We start from the raw sequence: 21,098 nt of genomic DNA, 5'->3' as shown, positions 1-21,098 counted from the left end.
TGGAAAAATAAAATGCAGTCTAAAATTGCATAATTATTGTTTGAATCAAGAACACTTTTATTATCTTTTGTGGTGACTAAGACACAGTCAGTTGGTACCAACAAGTATTGAGGTTCAATACTCAGTGCTCCACATGAATACATTTCAGATTGTCTGTCTGTGAGCAAATTCTATTCACATAGCCTCTGTAGCTTATCCTTCCCTTTATTCTGCCTCCATCAGTGAGTCCAACACCATCTCTATCTGGAACAATGGTAAAGGAATACCTGTGGTGGAGCACAAGGATGAGAAGATGTATGTCCCAGCCCTCATTTTTGGTCATTTGCTCACCTCCAGCAACTATGATGATGATGAGAAGAAGGTCACAGGTGAGAGCAGCCATCGTAGCAGTTTTATCAGTGGTTATTGAAGTTAGTTTAGATAGGTGAATGTTGCTAACGGTTTGTTTGACCCCAGGTGGAAGGAACGGGTACGGTGCTAAACTCTGCAACATCTTCAGTACCAAGTTCACAGTGGAAACTGCCTGCAAGGAATACAGACACAGTTTCAAACAGGTGAGGGTGTCTTCTGTTTAAGGTGGTTTGATGGTTTGAACGCTTTGTTTTTGAAGAACAGGGCATATTTAAAGGCACTGTAAAGGCAGTAAATGCAGCAAATTGTCTGTAAGTCAAACATAGTTGTGTTCACAGGCAGCTGTAGCAGCTGCTAATGTGCTCCACTGCAACTTCAGTTCAATTATACCCCCAAGGCAATGATGGGCTTGTAATCTTACAGACTGTAATAACTGCTTATAATACAAAATCTTCACTGCCACAATGAAGTAATTGCTGTTTTATAGGGTTTTGACATGTGATCATATCTCAGGTAAGGTTGTTTATATTATCACTTTTTGTGGTTGCACCCTGCAGGTTTGTATCGGCACTAGGTCAGTGGGTGTTTCATATTACGGTTGTTTGGGAGATAGACTAAGTGCTCTCGATACAGTAAGGGTGGTCTAAATTTAAGAGGATTGTGCATATACTTGTGTCATTTAAAATGTAATAAACAATCTTATATACATAATTTCGAAGTGGATATGACAACTAGTCAACAGCAGGTATGTGTGTATGTTACCATGTGTTTTACCATCCTCAGACATGGCAGAACAACATGAGCAAGACTTCTGACCCCAAGATCAAGTTCTTTGACGGGGACGATTTCACCTGCGTGACGTTTCAGCCAGACCTGTCCAAGTTCAAGATGGAGAAGCTGGACAAGGATATTGTAGCTCTTCTTACCCGTAGAGCATATGATATAGCCGGCTCCTGCAGGGGCGTTAAAGTCTCGCTAAACGGGAAGAAATTACCTGTAAGTCTCTTTCTCCATCTGATCACACATTTCTTTTCTTGTTGTACTGTACTAGCTTTAACATTGTTTCTAAATATTAATCCGAGGTTTAAATGTCAGTTGATACATTACAGTTACAGTAAAGTGTTTTTTAGGTATCAGTCATTGTGTTTATAGTCCAGATTTTAGGTTTTCTATTATTGATGGGTCCTGATGATCTGAAGTCTTTCTGGCATTTCTGGTACATCTGAAAATAGCTTTGTACATCTGGTTATGTAGCTATTTTAGATGTAGATTACTGTATGGATCCAGAAAGTAACACAGCCACAGAACCAATGATTAATAGCCACTAGTTATGTGTGTGGACAGCACATACTAAACCTTTCTAATCTTGTTATCTAAGTATATTTCATCATGTTTGTTAAAGTTGAAAAGGCTGTTTATGCTACTGACAAGTTTGTAGATTTTTCCGGTTAAATGTGCAAATGCGTCATAAAATATATTTAGTGGAACATCTCAGTTACATATTCAGATACCTGCATGCTTGTATAGGTGTATCAGTTTTGATGACAGTTGTACAAATGGTGAAAGATAACAACCCTTGAGACCTTTTTTTTCGGTCTTTCATCAATGTTTTCATCTCTTCGTCTGTTATAATAATTATTAATAATTTTATTATTATAATAATGAGGCCTGAAATGAGTTTAAAATTGTGTTAGCTTCAATAAGTAACATTCACTATCTGTCCTTTCTGTCACTAAAGGTGAATGGGTTCCGCAGCTATGTGGATCTGTATGTGAAGGACAAACTGGATGAGACGGGTGTGGCACTGAAGGTGGTGAATGAGACTGTGAATGATCGGTGGGAGGTTTGCCTCACCATGAGTGAGAAGGGCTTCCAACAAATCAGCTTTGTTAACAGCATAGCCACTACCAAGGTATCTAAATATTAACAATGAAGCACTGGGAGAAACTCATCCTTACGCTATGCTTCCATGTTTACTCACACAACTTCTAACACTGAGCGTGTGTATGTCTCAGGGTGGCAGACACATCGACTATGTGGTGGACCAGATAGTGTCCAAACTTATTGAAGTGGTGAAGAAGAAGAACAAGGCAGGAGTGTCAGTCAAACCCTTCCAGGTAGAGGGACCAATGATTTTATACAGGATTTTCGAACCTACGGTGGCTGTCATTACATGTTGATAACTTCCTCTCATTTGTGCTTCAGGTAAAGAACCACATCTGGGTGTTTGTGAACGCGCTGATCGAGAACCCCTCCTTTGACTCCCAGACCAAGGAGAACATGACACTCCAGACCAAGAGCTTTGGGTCCAAGTGCCTTCTGTCAGACAAGTTTGTCAGGGCTGTAAGGAAACCTCTCATTCGCTTTCAACTCCTCACTCTTGTTTTTAGTTTCTCAAATAACTGGGCATCAGTCATGAAAGGATTCTGTCTCTTTGTCACCCACAGGCAACCAACTGTGGGATCGTTGAGAGTATACTCAACTGGGTGAAGTTCAAAGCTCAGACACAGCTGAATAAGAAGTGTTCATCTGTGAAGCACAGCAAGATCAAAGGCATCCCCAAGCTAGACGACGCCAATGATGCTGGTGTGTTAACAGTGTTATTATTTACTAATGTGTGTTACCCTCAATGCCCACCACTGACAGCAGAGCTGTGGTTGTAGCCTCTTAAACTAAAACATAAATGTTTTAAAGGGGAATAGAGAGAGGTTTACACTGCACATTCATGGTTTTAAAAGGCATTACAAGGTTTCAGCAGTGCATTGTTTGAGCATTATGGGAATTACTTTAAGCCTCATATAACACCTGGAATATTAAATATAACATCTCTAATAATGGTCAGATCCGTTACTGCTGACCTTCCACGTTTATTTAAGTATATTTTATTATTTTTTTGATAAGACGCATCTCTCTTCATTCTGGTTGCTGTTAATGCAAACATTTTTCATGTAAACATGTCATGATTAATTAATTTTCAATTCAGTTCAAGGCCTCCCTTTTCTGGTAAGCTTTTAATGTGAAGCTTGCAAATGTTGAGTTTTATTGATGGTAGCTGAACACCTAACAAAGTAGCAATTGGTCAAATGTGTGACAAACAGCTTTATAATTAATTAATTATGAAGTGCAATATCCAGATTGCAGAAGCAGTTTTTTGATAAAGGTAAAATATGTGACAGACAGCATTGTAATAAAATATTGTAGTGCTGCAGAGATGCACGGCCCTCCAAAACTTGTTCTCCAGATGTAAGAAAATATGTTTGTTTGGTACAGACAAGCAAATGTCTTATCATGATTTAAGTTTTTTTCAGTGGTTATCATGAATCATACTGAAATTGTAATATCTGTCAAGATAATCACAATTTAAGGGTATCCCAATTAAGTTTTTTTTTTATCTTGAACCAAGTTCTTTTCATACTGTGTATCTGCCCAAAACAAGTCTGATCAGATAAATTAGGTCTTAGAGCAGCAGCAACAGATACACAATATTGGTAAAAATCTGTATCTGGTGTATTCGAATGACAGCTGCACGCTACTAAATTTGTCCTTAAAAAAAGTTGATTACTTCAAAATACTGAAGGTCCTCATTCAAAACTATACATTTAATGCCCTCAAATTGTTGCTCTAACTGTTGCTGTGGTTTGAGTGACGTTCAGAGGGGACAATACGACTCCTGACATTGACATGAAGCGATCTGCCAAAGAGAAAGACGTATGGCTCTGCTGGACTTTTCTACTGGCGTTTGTACAATGGAGTAACAGAGTGGAGCTTCTTGGCTCAAAAATGAGTTTCATTTTGTGCTGTCATTGAGTTACTTACTCAATCAAAAGTGATGGTTAATTTCGGCTACAAATGAAAAGCTGCTATCTGAATATTTTGTAGTTTGCTAAAGTGAGAGTGCAGACCTGTGTATTTTGCCAACTTTGGTCAGGATTCAGAGTTGCACTGGTGCACTTCTCACATTCACACACTTATATGGCGTAAAATACTTGCACTGTAGGCTGTTTCAGCTGTAGCAGGCTGAGGTGGCCAAAACACGGTAAAAAGTGCAGTAAAGAAAGAATCAGATTTATTTATATATTAATATATATTTATATTTATATTTACAGCTTTATTTCAGCTGATACCCATACTAAGAATTGGCTCAGGAAATCTCTGTTAATGTTATCTTTAACACCTGTGCTTTCCAAAATTTCAGTGATGATGAGAATGAGAATGCGACAGAAATGAGAATTGGCTGTATGTTTGGATCACAGAAAAATATACAATGATAAATAGTGGATCAATTATTTATTTTCCCATTTCTCATGTTCTAGGTGGCAAACACTCCTCTGAATGCACACTGATCCTCACTGAAGGAGACTCAGCCAAGTCCCTGGCTGTCTCTGGACTAGGAGTCATCGGACGCGATCGCTACGGGGTGTTCCCACTGAGAGGAAAGATCCTAAACGTGCGAGAGGCAACACACAAGCAGGTACGAGAATGTATAGTAATGACTACATAACCTGCAGATTGTGGACTAAATAAAAGAAACCCCATGTGAAAAAGCAGTAACTAGATTTTGCTTACAAACACAGCTGAAAAGGTGAGTGGTGTTAGAATGAGTGGTTCTGAGCTTTAGTTCTGACGATTAGCACAGTAGTCAGCTTTCATTGAAGCAAGTTGGACAGTTTGACATTGGCTGAACATGACTCAAATGATTTAGTTTGTTAAAAGGAATGGTTTCAAATACTGTGAAAGCACATGCTAAACATTGATAAAGTGCACCAGCAAAGAGGAGCAGAGTCAAAGCTCACCCACAGGTACAGATTGACTGGTGTCTGTTTCTGTGGGAGTACAGTTCAACAAAAAAAGTCATCCGTGGTCATCTTTTTCCCACATCTGAGTGCGTTTACTGATTTGTTCCTCCGTAGGCAGCATTGGGTGCCCTCAGTGCCCCAAACTAGCCAAAATGTTAAACAGAGCGGGGCTCTATAAGGTCATTTAGAGGTCTCAGTGGTTGCATGTTTTGGGGTTATAAGGAAATGTGCCCATTTTCCAGCGTCGTAATGCCCCAGCATGCTCTACTAAACAAATTTAAGAGTGGTGTCATGAAAACTAGGATGACACTCCATGACTCTCTACAACAAAAAATTGTTAAATATTTATTAGAAGAGTGCAAGGTACAAAGCTCTAGTAGACTTTCAAAGAAGTGTATTGTTGAAGACCTGACATAACTGCACAGAAAATTAGATGGGAAGTGTTTGAAGATGTGCTGATGGTGTTTCAGTGTTTCCCACTGGATGACAGTTTATAAGTTTTATAAAGTCGCCCAAAAAACACAACTCAAATTTGTTTTGTGCGCCATAATCTACGAAGAGGAAGCCTGGCCTGCTTCCTGTTCTATCCCCAAACAGATGCACACTTCAACATCCAGCATGGGTATCTCTTTGCTCTGCCTCCTCCGAATGTATGTCAAATATTCCCTGTCCTGTTAGCACTGGTTTGGTGTTAACTACTGAAAAAATGTCTGGCTCTTTTTTTGGTTGCTTAAATGTTGTGCTTTTGTTATCACCTTCACATTAACTTCAACACTTTCCATTTCCTGCTGAGGAAATGGAAAGTTTAAATGAGCCAGCATTGTTTTAGTTTTGCCAAATCAATGAGCTGGAAGCAGCCAAAGTCTGCATAGACTGGGATTTATTCTCAGAGGGAATAATCTACTTCCCTTTTACATAATTCAATAATTCAAACGTAACATTTTAGAAAACTTAACATAATACAAAAAAAACCCATCTTAATGTAAATAATCAATTGGGGAAAGTTTCATGCTGATGGTCTATTAGTAATACATTTTTACCTTATTCACCTGAAATGTATGGAATTTCACAAAACATACCCTTTTTTTTTTTAAAGGCCATTTTCTCCAAATTTTCTCACTCTAAGCCATAAAAAAACTAGCACTTACATCCAGCAAGCCTTCCAGTCTTTTTCCTGTCTATAGTCTGAAGGTTTCTACAGGGGTTTGTTCATATGTTATACATTTCTCTGACATTATATTCCTATATAATGCCTCATTTGTGTATGTAAACATACAATATCAGAACTTAAAGTAAAATAATTATTTTAAATGTTAGTACACTGGGGGAAGTTTCATGGTGATATATTGCAGTTAGTTTTTTTTATTTATTTTTTACCCTGTTCATCTGCAGTGTCTCCCCTTAATGGAGCTTTATTATTCCTGTCTTACATCTGACGTTTCCCTTTTTGTCAACAGATCATGGAAAATGCTGAGATTAACAACATCATCAAAATTGTTGGCCTGCAATATAAAAAGAGCTACGATGACCCGGAGTCACTGAGGAGCCTGCGCTACGGCAGGATCATGATCATGACGGATCAGGTGACCTGTCTCGTGGACACACACACACACACACGTTAAGCAGTAGTTCTAACATTTCTTATCTTGTCCCAGGATCAAGATGGCTCCCATATCAAAGGTCTTCTTATCAACTTCTTCCACCACAACTGGCCATCCCTACTGAAACACACATTCCTGGAGGAATTCATCACACCCATTGTCAAAGTAAGAGTACATTACCATCTCAATACACTCGCACAAAATGCTGTGAAAAGGATGTGGATCCTTTCTGTTCCAAACTGTCCATCACACGTATGATAATGATGTAGGAGTGAAATGCTAATTCTGTGGAGAACTTTTTAAAAAGGATTGTTTGTGTCACAGGTTTGCATGAAATATTTGTTGCACAGTTGTACCGTAAAGCTGGACCTCACTGACAATCTGTTGTCTGCAGGTGACCAAGAACAAGCAGGAGCTGGCCTTTTACAGCATTCCAGAGTTTGATGAATGGAAGAAACAAACAGAGAACTATAAAACCTGGCATATAAAGTACTACAAAGGTTTGATAACTCAAGTATAAATATTTAAATATGCAGTATCAATATCCACTTTGCAAATGAAAATTCTGTCCTTGTTTTAAAAACATGTTTAAAACTGTAAAATATATGTTCCAGGTTTGGGTACAAGTACAAGCAAAGAGGCGAAGGAATACTTTGCCGACATGGAGAAGCATCGCATCACATTCAGATACAGCGGGGCAGAGGACGATGCTGCCATTACTCTGGTCAGTTTAACGCTACAGTTACAGTATATACTGCTCTGTAGGGCAGTGGCTCCCAACCCTTTCTTCTAACTTACCCCCACAGCCCTGTTTGATGAGTTAAAGCACCTCTTTATCAACACCACCTATCATGTTCTAAACATGTTTCATTTGAATTGATTTTAAATGGGATGTTAGAATTTGATACAGCTGAACTATAAATGTTAAGTTTAGACAGTTTTGTCCGTGCACTGTAACCACTTAAAGTGTGAGAAACTGGACATTGCAGCCATTAATCCATTACTGAACGAAAACAACCAATCAGTGCCAAGAAAATATTTGATTGTTGATACTCATTCCCAGATTGTCAAATACCAACGCTGTGAATGAGACTCAACAATCCATTATCTTCAAGCCACCAACCCAAAGTATCTTTGTATCTTTCTCAGCTCTGATTGGTTGTTTTCATTCAGGCCCGGTAGATTCTTACAAATGCCATTAGGAGCACTAGTGTCTCATGTAATACTGTCAGGATATAGTGAAAGTTTACTATCTATCTACAATATTCTATCCACTATTTTAGATTTTACACAGATTTTCTTCTTTCTACATTTAGTTTACAATTAAAACATTTTCAACCATTTATCCATTACTTTTAACTTGTTGAACAATGTATCCACTACTTTTAGCTCTGTCACCATTGAATACTTTTAGCTGTTTAACCATTGTGTTAAGTTAATTTCTATCATATCAGTTACTTGTATCTATTTGACCATTATGCATTAGTTTAAGAAGTCATGGACAAATAGTTGAAGAACATTAAGTTGATAATTAGCTCTACATCTCAACCATTTATTCACTTGTCTGTTAGCTAGCTGTGTAATTTTAGTGTTCAGGCGTTAAAGCTGACTCAGTAAATATGTGTATATATAAACACTAATCAGTCGAGTCTCTCTTCAATCTTTCCAAGTAACCTTTGGCAACTGCAGAAGTTCCTCCTGGGTACAAGTACCTCTGGTTGGGAATCACTGCTCTAGGGGAGCAGGAGTCTGAAACCTCCCTTTTAAAATATAACACCTGGTATGGCATTTAAAGATCAAATATACTACACCGGAATCACTCCTCTACTGACATTATTAGCCTGTTAAAGTAAGGTCTGTGGTGGGGATATTCCATTATTATATATTGGATTGATTACACTCTACAAGAGGTCCCATTTTTCTGGCCTCAGAGTTTTTGTTGCTTGTTCAAGTATACTACTACAGTGGTGCCCAACTTATGTTATATTATACATACAATAGTATCTAAACATATTCGTATGTACAAGAATTATGTTTTTTTTTAAATAAATAAAGTAGAGAAGAGTACAAATATGATACTGATGATACTCTACAGACTACAGAATGTAGTCAATGGAGGCTGAGCTGTTGTGTTGTGCTTGTTTTGCTGCAGGCCTTCAGTAAGAAGAAGACAGATGACAGGAAAGAGTGGCTGACTAACTTCATGGAGGACAGACGCCAGAGGAGGATGCACGGCCTGCCAGAGGTTTGTGGCTTTGCTCAAAGCTGTGTGAGGCAGTTATGCGGGAAAGAAAGTCGAGATGTGTTAATGTGTATGTTTTAGTTGTTATGTGTGTGCTGCTCCCACTGTGGGAATTCTTTGGGCCAAACTTCACAAACTCTGATTAGGTGGAATTCAATAATTGGTGTGGTCTTCCTCAGATATATTTGAACTGGAAAAACAATTATTGTAGATTTGTTGATAGTAGAGTTATTCCTGTGCTACAACAAATGTGTATTCATTTAAATTTTTCAGCAATACCTGTATGGAACTCAGGCCAGGCACCTCTCCTACAATGACTTCATCAACAAAGAGTTGATCCTATTCTCCAACTCTGACAATGAAAGATCCATTCCATCCTTGGTTGACGGTATGTACACTCACGCCATCTCTATGAACTGTTTCACTGCGACAAACATCCTTTTGGAAACATACTGTGGTTTAGGGCTGCCCCCAACTAAAGATTTTCTGTTAGATAAAGCTAATAGTTGACTGGTTGCACGCTTGATGGAAGTGATACTTCGGTCCTGGTGACAACGAGCAGATCCTGAACGGAGTTTGACGTTTTTATGTTTTTCTGCTACTATCAGAAGAAACTTAGTCGACCTACTTTTCATTAGTCTAAGGGACTAACGATAAAGTTGACTATAAGGGGGCAGCCCTACTATGGTTACAACCATTACTGTCTGCTCTGACTCTGGAAGAATGGTGATGTGTTGATGACGGGAATTGTGTGTTTCCAGGTTTAAAGCCGGGCCAGAGGAAGGTGCTGTTCACCTGCATGAAGAGGAATGACAAGAGGGAGGTGAAGGTAGCACAGCTGGCTGGTTCAGTGGCAGAGATGTCTGCCTACCATCATGGAGAGGTACAGTCAACTCAGTGTCTTCCAGACATGTGACACGGTGTGAGAGGTGTGTGAACAATGGGGAGGATGAGTAGTTAGCAGGCTAGCTTGAGATTCTATTCAGTGTTCCATCCAGTGTAAAATAATGGATCTTGACGCGAGTTAAACATTTACTATAGTAATTATTTGGCCAATCAGAACAAGTGAGTCTTAAGATGTTTTACATTACCTTCTTTTGTGAGCTAGCGTGTTGAGTTCTGTTCTATTGACTATTTCTGACCACCCATTTCCCATTTGTCCCTGTAGCAAGCTCTCATGATGACCATCGTGAACTTGGCCCAGAACTTCGTGGGCAGTAACAATGTGAACATCCTGCAGCCACTGGGTCAGTTTGGTACTCGCATCAATGGAGGCAAAGATGCTGCCAGCCCTCGTTACATCTTCACCATGCTCAGGTAAAGCATTGATGAATATAATAGATTCTTTTGTTTATATACGGTGTCAGCTGGGTCTTAAAAGTCTAAAATCCAATAATCTGAATTTTAGGCCTTAAAATTATTTAAATGATCTTCTGATTTAATGTTACTTGTATAAAGTTGCATGTTTGAGTCTCTCTTTTTAAATGTGTTTTGGGGATATATTTGTATTGATCATAGTGTAACAACTACAAAAGCCAACCAACATGGACCCAATACTGATATTCCTTCATATCTTGCCAGTATAGACGTACAATAGGTCTTAAATTGCATTCATAATGGGTTTAAAGTCTTAAATGTTAACTGTGAACATGCCGAAACCATGTTATACCAGTTGATGATACCAATAGTCATCTTTGCCTTTTCTGTGTGATTTCACAGAATTAGTTTCTTCTCTGAAACCTTTATATAAACTCTAAAGTAAAGATTGATTAAAATATTATACAATGTAATATAAAGTATTATAATGGTGATCTCCTTTCCCACAGTCCTCTTGCCAAGCTGTTGTTCCCAGCGTTGGATTCCAACCTGCTCAAGTTCCTGTATGATGACAACCAGAAGGTGGAGCCAGAGTGGTACATTCCCATCATTCCAATGGTGCTGGTGAATGGCGCCGAGGGCATCGGGACTGGCTGGGCATGTAAGATCCCCAACTACGACCCCAGAGAGATCGTCAACAACATCAATCGCATGCTGAAGCACCAAGACCCCCTGCCAATGGTAAACAGTCTGGGTGAATGAATCGGTTTCTGTTTGACTTGATTGATGAGTCTCTAATTTCTGATAGACCATGGGTTAGGTTGTGTGACATGATAATGTCTTAACACTGTTACACTTACTGATTTACGTTTTATACTGGAGTAGCTTTTATCCTTATTATCTCTGGTTGGTCATTGAGGATAATACTACAAACCCATGATGAGCAGAACTGTTGTATGTCATTAAGTAATTTACAGTATATCAGAGTAATACCATACAGTACATTTATTTGTCAGGTATTTGATTCTGCCATAAAAGATTACATGTACAGTGTCAGGGTACCTGAGTGTAGCCTCAATAAGATTAGATTATATATTTTAGAGTAATTCTCATGATGCGATTATTAAATTTGTTAAAGAAAATACGAACATTCTTTTCCTGGAATTCTGTTGTGTGAGACAGATGAATGGCTGCTTTTAGATTTGTGCAGTTCTTTAGGCCTCAACTTAGTCCGAACACAGAGCGTCAAATCCCTCCACACCTGCAATACTACTGTTACTGTGCATCCCTCTGCTGACTGTGTTTACTGGGCTATGGCTGTGTTTTCGATTTTCCACTCCAAAATGTTTCGAAGTTCCCCTTCTTATAGATAAATATCTTAAATATCCCTTTGTCATCATATTTCAATATCAGATTATTATATTTATGGAGTATGCTATGGTTGTTTCTTAAATTCTGCATTGAGCAAGCTATTTTAATTCATTTCTTTTTAGTGTCTATCACTATATTTACTTATTTTTATATTTACTGTTCCTGTGAACAGTCTGACTTCATATATTTTCTCAGAAAACTTGAGAGAACGTTGCTGCATGAATGAATCTGAATTGTTTACTCCTGCACTCCTTCAAAGAAACTGAGAGAATTAGGAGTCTGAATGTAGTAGTCAACTATGTGTTTGCCTAACATTGAATCACACTTTTGTGAAAACATAACAAAGGAACATTTTTGGCAGCCCCGAGCATGTTGGCAGTACACAGCAGCGTCCCTGATTGCTCATGGACCTCCATGGCCTGTTGCTTGTAGTGTGGAGGCAGGCAGCAGACGAAGTTCTTCCTTTAGATGGAAAATTAGAACATGCTCTTAGTTTTTCTCTTTGTGTCATTTTTTTGTCACCAAACAGCTTCCCAGCTACAAAAACTTCAAAGGGGTGATCCATGAACTGGGTCAGAACCAGTACCTAGTCAGTGGAGAGGTGTCTGTCATAGACAGGAACACCATCGAGATCACAGAGCTTCCTGTTCGGACATGGACACAGGTACAATTCACTTTTCTCTTGATTGATTTTTAGAAGATAGAAATGAACTGCTGTCCATACGAGGAACTGGAATATTTAATAATAGGATACAACCAAAAAAACAATAAAAATTAGATGTGTGGTAAATCTTGTGTGCATTGTCAGATGTTTTATTGTGTTTCTTCCCTTTTGTGTGCAGGCCTATAAGGAGTCTGTGCTGGAGCCTATGTTGCAGGGCAGTGACAAAACACCAGCTCTCATCAATGATTATAAGGAATACCACACAGATACCACAGTGAAGTTTGTGGTTCGCATGTCTGAGGATAAACTGGCCCAGGCTGAGGCAGCTGGTCTCCACAAAGTCTTCAAGTTGCAGTCCAGCCTTACCTGCAACTCCATGGTAAACTGTTCGTTCAACACAAAGTGAAATAGAAATCATCAGTGTTTTTGTTCTTGAAATATGGATGGCTTTGTTAAGTTGTCAATGTAATTGTAACTGATTTTGAAACCACTTAATCCTCAGGTGCTGTTTGACCATATGGGTTGTCTAAAGAGGTATGACTCAGTCCAAGACATCCTCAGGGAGTTCTTTGAGCTCCGCCTGCACTACTACAAACTGAGGAAAGACTGGGCAGTGGGCAGCCTGGGAGCCGAGGCAGCCAAACTGTCCAACCAGGCTCGCTTTGTACTGGAGAAGATTGAAGGAAAAGTCTCAATCGGTAAGAATTCCATAAACCCTTTTTAAAAAGTGTCAGATTTGTATAACACTGAAAAGATGTTTTATTTTCAAATCCATACTATTTTTTATCCCAACAGAAAACAAATCCAAGCGTGAACTGATCCGCATGCTGGTCCAGAAAGGCTATGAGTCCGATCCAGTGGCTGCCTGGACCAAGTCTCAGGAAAAGGTACTGTTCCAATAGCTTGGACATACATCTACACACACAAAACCATGCAGCAACATTCATTAGGCCTGTAATAAGTAGTTTACATAATTACATATTGCAACAAAAACAACTGGCTTTAGTTTCAGGTTTGTAGTTTTCTCTGCTATAACTGTTATCAAACACAAGAGGGAGCTGCTCTTGCACCACTCTTCACCATGGCAGAAGGTGGAGAAAGCGGCACAAATGAGTTTCTGTTGTATCATGAGATGTTTTCTCTGACAGGCTCAGGAAGAAGATTCCAAAGACGGAAATGAGAGTGACGGCTCGTTGGATTCGGGCTCTTCGTCAGGGCCAAACTTCAACTACATCCTCAACATGCCTCTGTGGTGCCTGACTAAAGAGAAGGTGGAGGAGCTGCTCAAACAGAGAGACCAAAAGGTACATTTTCATCTCACTAGATACCCATCATGCCACTTTACAGTCATCTATTAGGGGTTAAATATATGGGAATGAGGCAGTCATCTACACAGTGCCTTGCTCAATTGACTGTGGTGGAGGACCACAGTTGACATGTGTTGATTAACAAAGTGAATGTGTGCTGATGTACAGAGAGGAGAACTGAATGATCTCCAGAAGAAGTTACCAGAGGATCTGTGGAAGGAGGACCTGGCGGTATTCATCGAGGAGCTGGATGTGAGTTCTGTGTTTAAGACATTTTTGTTGTAACACTTACTTAGCTGTGAGGGTGATAATTGATATTTTAGTTCAGGGGTTGATGAGCTTTCAGTCATTGTTAGCAAGTAGTTGTGAAGTTGTCAATGACTGAATTTTGATATCAAAAACAAATTGAAACTTAGTATAATGTATATCATGTCATGCTGACTATTTTCTTTCTCTAACAGAAATACTATTAGAGAATTGACTTTGTTTCCTGGAAGATCAACACCACTCCCATGAGCACTCTGTGGTTTGGTTAGCTTAGCATAAGGACTGAAGCAGAGGGAAACGGCTAGCCTGGCTCTGTCCAAAGGCAAGAAAATACACTTACCAGCACCTCTGAAACAGATTATATAGCTTTATTTAATCCATATAAAAAACTGTCCCATAAATATACAACATATTGGACAGAACCAGGCTTGCTGTTTCCACTGCTAAGCTAACTGGCTGCTGGTTGATGTTTTTACATTTAATGGACAGACATTTGTTTTCTGTTGGAGAGTTGGATGAGAATACTGATATCAGTTTCATGAATGTATACTACAAAAATGTTGAGCTTCTCCTTATAGCTACTGTCAGTAAAATGCAACACATACTGCACTAATGTTTCACATTAAAGCCTTCCAGCGGCTCAGAGGACATAATCCCTCCCTGGTCTCTAAAGAATTTTGACTTGAAACTTTACCAGTATTTCTTTTTCAAAAGAATATCATGAGAGCAGTGAGGAATGATGGAATTAGTGTTGCTGAATCCATGTGAGCTATTGTTTTTTACTGTTTTCTACTTGGCCTTTATTTGTTTGAGCTGGCCACTCTGCTTCTACTTGACAATGTATTTAGAAAGTTGTTATTTTGTCCATCAGAAATTGGAGGCCCACGAGCGAGAGGAGCAGAGTTTAGGCAAGGGCATCAAACTGGTGAAGGGGAAGGTGGGAAAACCTAAAGTGAAGAAGATGAACCTGGAGGAGACTATGCCCTCTCCATTTGGTCGCAGGGTGGAGCCTCCAACTCAGCCGCTCAAATCTGATGCAGCCAAGAAACTGACCAAAAAGAAGAAGGTAACAGCGGCTAATGGAATACTGGAATGCTAAGAGCGATATCAGGACTCTGGGATAGTGACGGACTGTGTTTTTTCTCTCAGGGTGATGCAGATCTGGCAGTAAAGCTGGAGTTTGAAGATGATGGTTTGGGCGGTGAGGGAGCAACAGCAGAAAACTCTGTAGCCAAACCAAAGGCTCCACGTGTCAAGAAAGAGAAGAAAGAGCCTGGTCAGTAAACAGAGGAAAACTTTCACTTGTAGTTTCAGTGATTTCGCAATTGCCATTTCTGTCCAAATGTAAAAGTATGAAATTAAAAATGCCAAATGGAAAACTGCTACATGTTTTTCATTTGCAGACTTAAGAGACTTTGAAGATTGAGGTTGAGGGTTGTAAGAAATGATGGAATTGGACTGTGTATGAGTGGATCAATGATTTATCAGCATAGACGGATATGATATGGCCTTCTTTCTCCCTGGTTTACTGTGTTAGACTGGTTTGATAGTAGCTATTACCTCTGGCCTTTTTGATGCTCAGTGCACTGAAAAAACTGTAGAATCACTTATTGAACTACCAGGAGCCTCCTTCTGTCGCTAAGGAGAAACAACAGTCTAGTATGACTGTAGCCTAGTATCTTGTTTACTGTGTTCCAGCGGCTCCCAGAGTGAGAAAACCTCCAGGACCCAAAGGTACCCCTGCTAAGAAGGTGAAGAAGAGAAACCCCTGGTCTGATGACGAGTCAAAGTCAGACAGTGACCTGGAGAACAGTGAGCCCATCATCCCCAGAGAGAACAAGTCACAGAGGGCATCAGGTAAAGTTAATACTAATTAAATGTAGTATGAATAGTAGTAATCACTAGCACCACTATAGTTTATTTATCTTATTGGCTAAATCCAGTGATATTCTATAGTTTCCCTCCAGTCAACAAATCTTGTGAATGTATCTACTAACAAGGTGAGTGAGACAAAGCCTGAGTGAGCCACGTGGAATTGCAATTATTTTGGCCAGGATAATCATTTAATTGTCATATTGTGAATGCTTACACCCAGCCCTAGACTGGAGAAATCATTCCAGTGACTAATAACACTTTCAACATTCATATGGTATGTGATTGTTGGATTAAGACAGCCTTAAAAAATACAAACTCATCCTTTAAAGGGTCTGGATCTGTTCCCTATACTTATCGGAACAGAGCTTTCAAAGAATTAGAATAAATGAATTGAGCATCAGTCTTTTGATACTTAAATGTTCCTTTTATTTGTAGCTTGTTATACTGTTGCAGCATCCACTGTGTCTTTTTCAGCCTTTGTCTTTTAATATGTACAAGTTGTTTGATACGAGCCACCGTCAGCATCAGGTAGCTGGTTACAGGCTAACTGGTAACATTTCATTTCAATCCACTTGAAGTGGCCTAGTGCCAAAAATAAGTTGTGAACTGTGTCTACGTTTCCTCAGTGTGATTAGCCTCTGTCGGCTTCAACTGTCTGAGGGCGCAGTCTGATGCAACCCAGCCGCAACACGAATAATTATTGTACAAGGCACCAGAATCCACAGCAATGATAATTTGGTTTGACACACTCTGCTTCTGTCTTCCAGCTGCCAAGCCAAAATACACGTTTGACTTCTCAGAGGAGGAGGCTGATGAAGAGGAGAATGGCGATGATGATGTTGCTTCTTCTCCAGTGAGGTCTTTTAAAGATGACTTCACTTCCTCTGAGACCAAGGGGCACTACAACGATCATAATGATGATGAGGACGATGACGAAGTCTCCTACTCTCCCCCTAAACAAAAGCCAATGTAAGGTTTAAAGCGCAGTCAGAAGCTCGTCTGAACACGCTGAAATAGAATGTTTGTAGGAATGGTTGCTATATGTATAAAGGGACAATGACAGAGCAGGTGTTCAGGGGTCTAAGACACTTACCACGTAGGCATAACGTCTCGAGTCAAATCTAACAAGGGATGTGGTTGCATGCCAGTGCTTCGTCTCCCTCCTCGTTTCCTGCACTCTCTCTACTGTCTGCTATCTAATAAAATGTTGTTTCTGCCCTTTGAAGGTCTGCACCTGTAGCTAAAAAGAAAGAGACAACCAGCATCTTCTCGTCCAAGTCAGCCTTCTCTGAAAAAAGCAATGACAGTGGTGAGTACAAGCTGCAGTTCCATGTATCTGCTGCTATATACTGCAATGTAGGGTTTTGTGATATGAGGATTTTGATAACATTGATTCATCTGCTTTTTTGCGTGGTGTGGTCCAAGAGTGTTTTGGCATTTTCTCTTCAAACAATCAGTTATCAAAATTTGTGCTGATGAATTGTTTTAATTGTTGCTGCTCTATACCTGTTATCTATCCATTTTGTATCACTGGTTGTGTTAGGCCATTGTGGACATAATTGCAACTTTTTGCATCAATGTGAAGTATGTAGATTTTTCAGTATTTAACTGTATTAGCCAAAACATTCCCATCTCTGCTCATTTTATCTATAAAGGGTATCGAGAAAGTGTATTCACATGTATTACTTTACTCTTGATTTACAGTGACACTAAGGTATTGCAGTGACAATAACTTTAATTCCAAATGACAAATATACATTAGAAAAAAGATGTTTTTTTTTATTCCCATCCTGTACTGCAGGACTAATATTTATTGATGGCTAATAAAATAAGCTCACTGTGATCCATAAGTTTTTAAGTAACTTAATTTAAGTTATTTCCCCCTGGGATTATTAAAGTATTTCTGATTCTGATAAAAGTAACAGTACTGATCAGTTTGTACAGGACACAATCATAAGAATGTCAACTGTCACATAGGATAACAACAAGTATGTAAACGCTTAGGTGTATACAACAAAGACAAGATGTGAAGTAAGTACTGTGTTTCATACACAATATTAAAAAATATTATGAAAAGCTCCATATTTACATGAAGTCTGCAGAGGATTGTGGGTCGGGATGAAATGTGCAAAATATGAATTTTATGGTTTACAAAATGTTAATCCAGTCAGAAATGTCTGTGCGACAGTAATCAGTACAAAAAGAGCAGCTGCTGATCTTTGGCCTGTGTTTGCTTTGTAGATGGGTCCAAGTCTGACAGTGACGATAACGGCCCGGTGTTCTCCACGTACTCCAGCAGCTCTGCATTTGACAAACTATCGCCAGCAAAGAAAGGTAGTGACTCACTACGTCCCCTAGAGGGAGCAGCATCATAACACATGGGAGAGGGGATTACTGATTTGTTCATGAATTCAATGACATTTAAAGTGGAGCTCATTAAGTCGAATAATGAATATTATAAGGACATTGTGTGACTCAAAGCCTATTATTACTTCCAACAAGAGTGATTGTGCTGGATAAGTCACTATGTGTACGCACTATTTCATGATGTTTCTGTGATCTACAGCAGCTAAGAAGCCCTCTGATGCAGCTCCCAAACCCAAGAAGCCACCAGCACCAAAAGCAAAGAAACCAGATAAATCCATCTGGGACTCTGACTCTGACACCGGGTCCAAGAAGCCAGCACCAGCTCTTAAAGGTACAGCACAGACTGTGCTTTCATGAATAAATAAATAAATAAGTTTCACACTGCTGCTGATGGTGAATGCTTGGGTAACCTTCTGTTCTGATGAACTGTGTGCAGGTAAAGGCAGGGGGAGGAAGAGGAAGGGCTCTGGCTCTGAAGAGGATTACAGTCCAATGAAGAAAGTGGCAAAACCTGCAGGCAGAGTGAGTGTCTTCCTGTGTTTAATAGATGCAGTGTTGGTGTTTGACATGTCAAATTTATAAGCTGCTACTGAGAACATCAGCAATGGGAGAGAGGTTTAACAGAAACTCCCTCTGCTCCGTGTACATTATTATGCTCTCTGTGGCATATTTACATTGGCTTGACAACAAGTACCGCATGTCTTAGAAATACAGATTTCAAATAATCTGCTTTATCTGCTAAAACAAGAGTAAAGATCTTTGCCAGAAACCACTAGCATTACAGGTTGGTTAAACCATTGCTGCCAGTGGATGGCCTTCTTATACAGTACATCCATTGAAGTATATTTTCCATTAGTTAGTAAAAGTATTGAAAGAGCCAGTTTAAGGCCATTTCATCTCCTGAGTGCTGAACAGAACTACTCCAGACCCAGCTCCACTGAAGGTCTGTACAGAGCATATTCTTTTCTCTTTTTAAAGCACCAAATCATAACAGAGGTCATCTCAGGACACTTTTCATATAGAGCAGATCTAGAGTCTAGACCGTACTCCCCTTATAAAATTGAGTTACAGACACCCAGCAATTCCCAGAAAAGAATACATACAGTATATATTAAGTTACCACAATGCAGAATTTCTTGGATTTGAACCTCAGCATGTACCGTTTTTAGGTATGAAATGTTTTGGTGCCTGTGCATATACGGTTAGTGTATCTATAATGCATGTGTGGAAATATTATTTCTTAACTTTATGGGTTTTTCTGTCGTGACCCTGAAGTTATTATAAGTAGTTTGCCACTGGCTTTTTAGAAGGGTCCAACTAGTTCAGTGATCCTCACTATTTTTTTCACAAGAGCCGCATTGGCAGAGCAAAATTAAGGGGAGAGCCATTTTTACGACAACATACCAACTCACCTTTGCAAATGTGCATTTCTACATATAAATTGGACATCCCACAAAAAAAGAAACAACACAGCCTAATACCATTTTCAATTAAGCATATTTTACCTAATTCTGGGATGAGCGGGAGGCTCTTTTCTTCTTTCTGAGTTCACTGCCCAGGCGGATAACTTTCATTGAAATTTTGATGCACTGTTTTTGAAATGACGCTCCAAGTTGCTTTGTTTGAAACAGCCGCGCTTTTTTTTTTTTTTTTTTTTTTTTTGCATATTAAGCCACAGAGGGTTCATGCCATGAAGAGAAACAAATAAAGAATTCGTCTATCACTTCTCTTGAAAATTCCTGTGCTCATGCTTGTATGCCTCCTACCTTTCGTTTTTTACTGGGAACACCTGACGTTTGCCCTCTCGTCCCTCTCCGGCGTCTTCATGTTGATTTTCGTTTGCCGCTTCCTCAGAATCTTTTTCCTCACTATTCGTTACAACGCTGTGTGTCTGTCCGTCTGGTTTTTGCCCATTTTTAATTAGAAATCGATCCATTTTGTGCCTGCATCTAACACTGGCGGAACGGAACGGGCTGCAAGCCTGCACTTGCAGTCAAGTGTAAACAACAGTTAACCAGGCTGCGTTGCCAGGTGTTGACAGTGGCCCCTTTAGCGGAAACACCATAATTAATACGGTGAAAGGAAAGTATAATGCAGATGTTTGCGTTTTTGTAGTGCAGTGTTCACTGTATATTTATGTAGCACATTTGAAAAAATGTATTGGCTGTGTTACCATATTGTTATAAGCTACCATGCGAGCCACCAATTAAAGCTTGACGAGCCGCATGTGGCTCTATGGCATAAACAACAAATATCCCAAATTACAAAGTGGCAGAATTTGATCCTTCTTTAGTGCTGTGTTGAAACTGTCAGTTATTGGCTGCAGAAATTAACCATTATTTTAATCTTGTAGTTCTCTGCCCCAAAACTTAGATCTGACCATTTTCCACATAAGGAAGTTAATAGTAACAATGACTGTACATACACAAGAAGCTCATTATCCTGTGGCATCCTTAGGGGAATACTATTTGCACACAAATAAGCTGGCTGTTTAGCATTCAGCAACCAGGTGTGAGAGTGACCTCAAACTTCACACACTACTTACCATGTCCGGCTCCCACAAAGATTCACACATGCCGTACATCTGCTCTGAACAGGTGCCGCTCACAACAAAGTCCTCCGTCACCATGGGGCAGCCAATCAAATCCAAGGAGCAGATGAATGGCTCTAAGGTTTTGGGATCTAGTCCGGCGATCACAGGCTCAATGTAGTACGGCCCAAACCTAATGAGAGGATCACATATCAGCCAGATCGCCTTCTATGTGTCTATACGCCTAAAGCATGTCTTCTGTCTGCAGCTTTTAAGTTGGACGTGGGTTCAATGCACTCACCTCCTTTCATACAACAGGTTGGACACCATGCTCATGAAGGTCTTGGGCTTGATCTGGCGACCCTCCTTCAGCTCATACAGGTTGAGTCTGAATTTAAGCCTCTGGGATC

At 39.6% G+C, this 21,098-nt stretch overlaps 1 protein-coding gene across 2 annotated transcripts in view; it reads left to right on the top strand.

Annotated features, from left to right (window-relative positions):
• The window catches only part of top2b (DNA topoisomerase II beta), a 32,918-nt gene that overhangs the window by 9,027 nt on the left and 2,793 nt on the right, over window positions 1–21,098 (top strand). The window contains exons 5-35 of one of the 2 annotated variants that reach the window (XM_035681148.1): window positions 223–368; window positions 457–554; window positions 1,135–1,347; window positions 2,090–2,263; window positions 2,367–2,468; window positions 2,557–2,694; window positions 2,799–2,937; window positions 4,665–4,822; window positions 6,605–6,730; window positions 6,803–6,913; window positions 7,143–7,248; window positions 7,363–7,472; window positions 8,901–8,993; window positions 9,264–9,378; window positions 9,752–9,873; window positions 10,159–10,307; window positions 10,817–11,048; window positions 12,208–12,342; window positions 12,521–12,721; window positions 12,845–13,040; window positions 13,138–13,229; window positions 13,491–13,646; window positions 13,818–13,901; window positions 14,788–14,982; window positions 15,066–15,192; window positions 15,615–15,773; window positions 16,559–16,760; window positions 17,018–17,100; window positions 18,033–18,125; window positions 18,361–18,489; window positions 18,595–18,680. In XM_035681148.1, the coding sequence (XP_035537041.1) occupies window positions 223–368; window positions 457–554; window positions 1,135–1,347; window positions 2,090–2,263; window positions 2,367–2,468; window positions 2,557–2,694; window positions 2,799–2,937; window positions 4,665–4,822; window positions 6,605–6,730; window positions 6,803–6,913; window positions 7,143–7,248; window positions 7,363–7,472; window positions 8,901–8,993; window positions 9,264–9,378; window positions 9,752–9,873; window positions 10,159–10,307; window positions 10,817–11,048; window positions 12,208–12,342; window positions 12,521–12,721; window positions 12,845–13,040; window positions 13,138–13,229; window positions 13,491–13,646; window positions 13,818–13,901; window positions 14,788–14,982; window positions 15,066–15,192; window positions 15,615–15,773; window positions 16,559–16,760; window positions 17,018–17,100; window positions 18,033–18,125; window positions 18,361–18,489; window positions 18,595–18,680 (4,270 nt within the window). Of the gene's footprint in view, window positions 1–222; window positions 369–456; window positions 555–1,134; window positions 1,348–2,089; window positions 2,264–2,366; window positions 2,469–2,556; window positions 2,695–2,798; window positions 2,938–4,664; window positions 4,823–6,604; window positions 6,731–6,802; window positions 6,914–7,142; window positions 7,249–7,362; window positions 7,473–8,900; window positions 8,994–9,263; window positions 9,379–9,751; window positions 9,874–10,158; window positions 10,308–10,816; window positions 11,049–12,207; window positions 12,343–12,520; window positions 12,722–12,844; window positions 13,041–13,137; window positions 13,230–13,490; window positions 13,647–13,817; window positions 13,902–14,787; window positions 14,983–15,065; window positions 15,193–15,614; window positions 15,774–16,558; window positions 16,761–17,017; window positions 17,101–18,032; window positions 18,126–18,357; window positions 18,490–18,594; window positions 18,681–21,098 lie in introns of both variants that reach the window. The other variant, XM_035681147.1, reaches the window with a different exon arrangement.

Source organism: Morone saxatilis, unplaced genomic scaffold, assembly GCF_004916995.1.
Source record: "Morone saxatilis isolate NCDOM2014 unplaced genomic scaffold, NCSU_SB_2.0 Contig9, whole genome shotgun sequence".
Classification (NCBI taxonomy): Eukaryota; Metazoa; Chordata; class Actinopteri; family Moronidae; genus Morone; species Morone saxatilis.
Note: the sequence above shows the minus strand (reverse complement) of the source record. Positions and strands in the feature narration are given on the sequence as shown.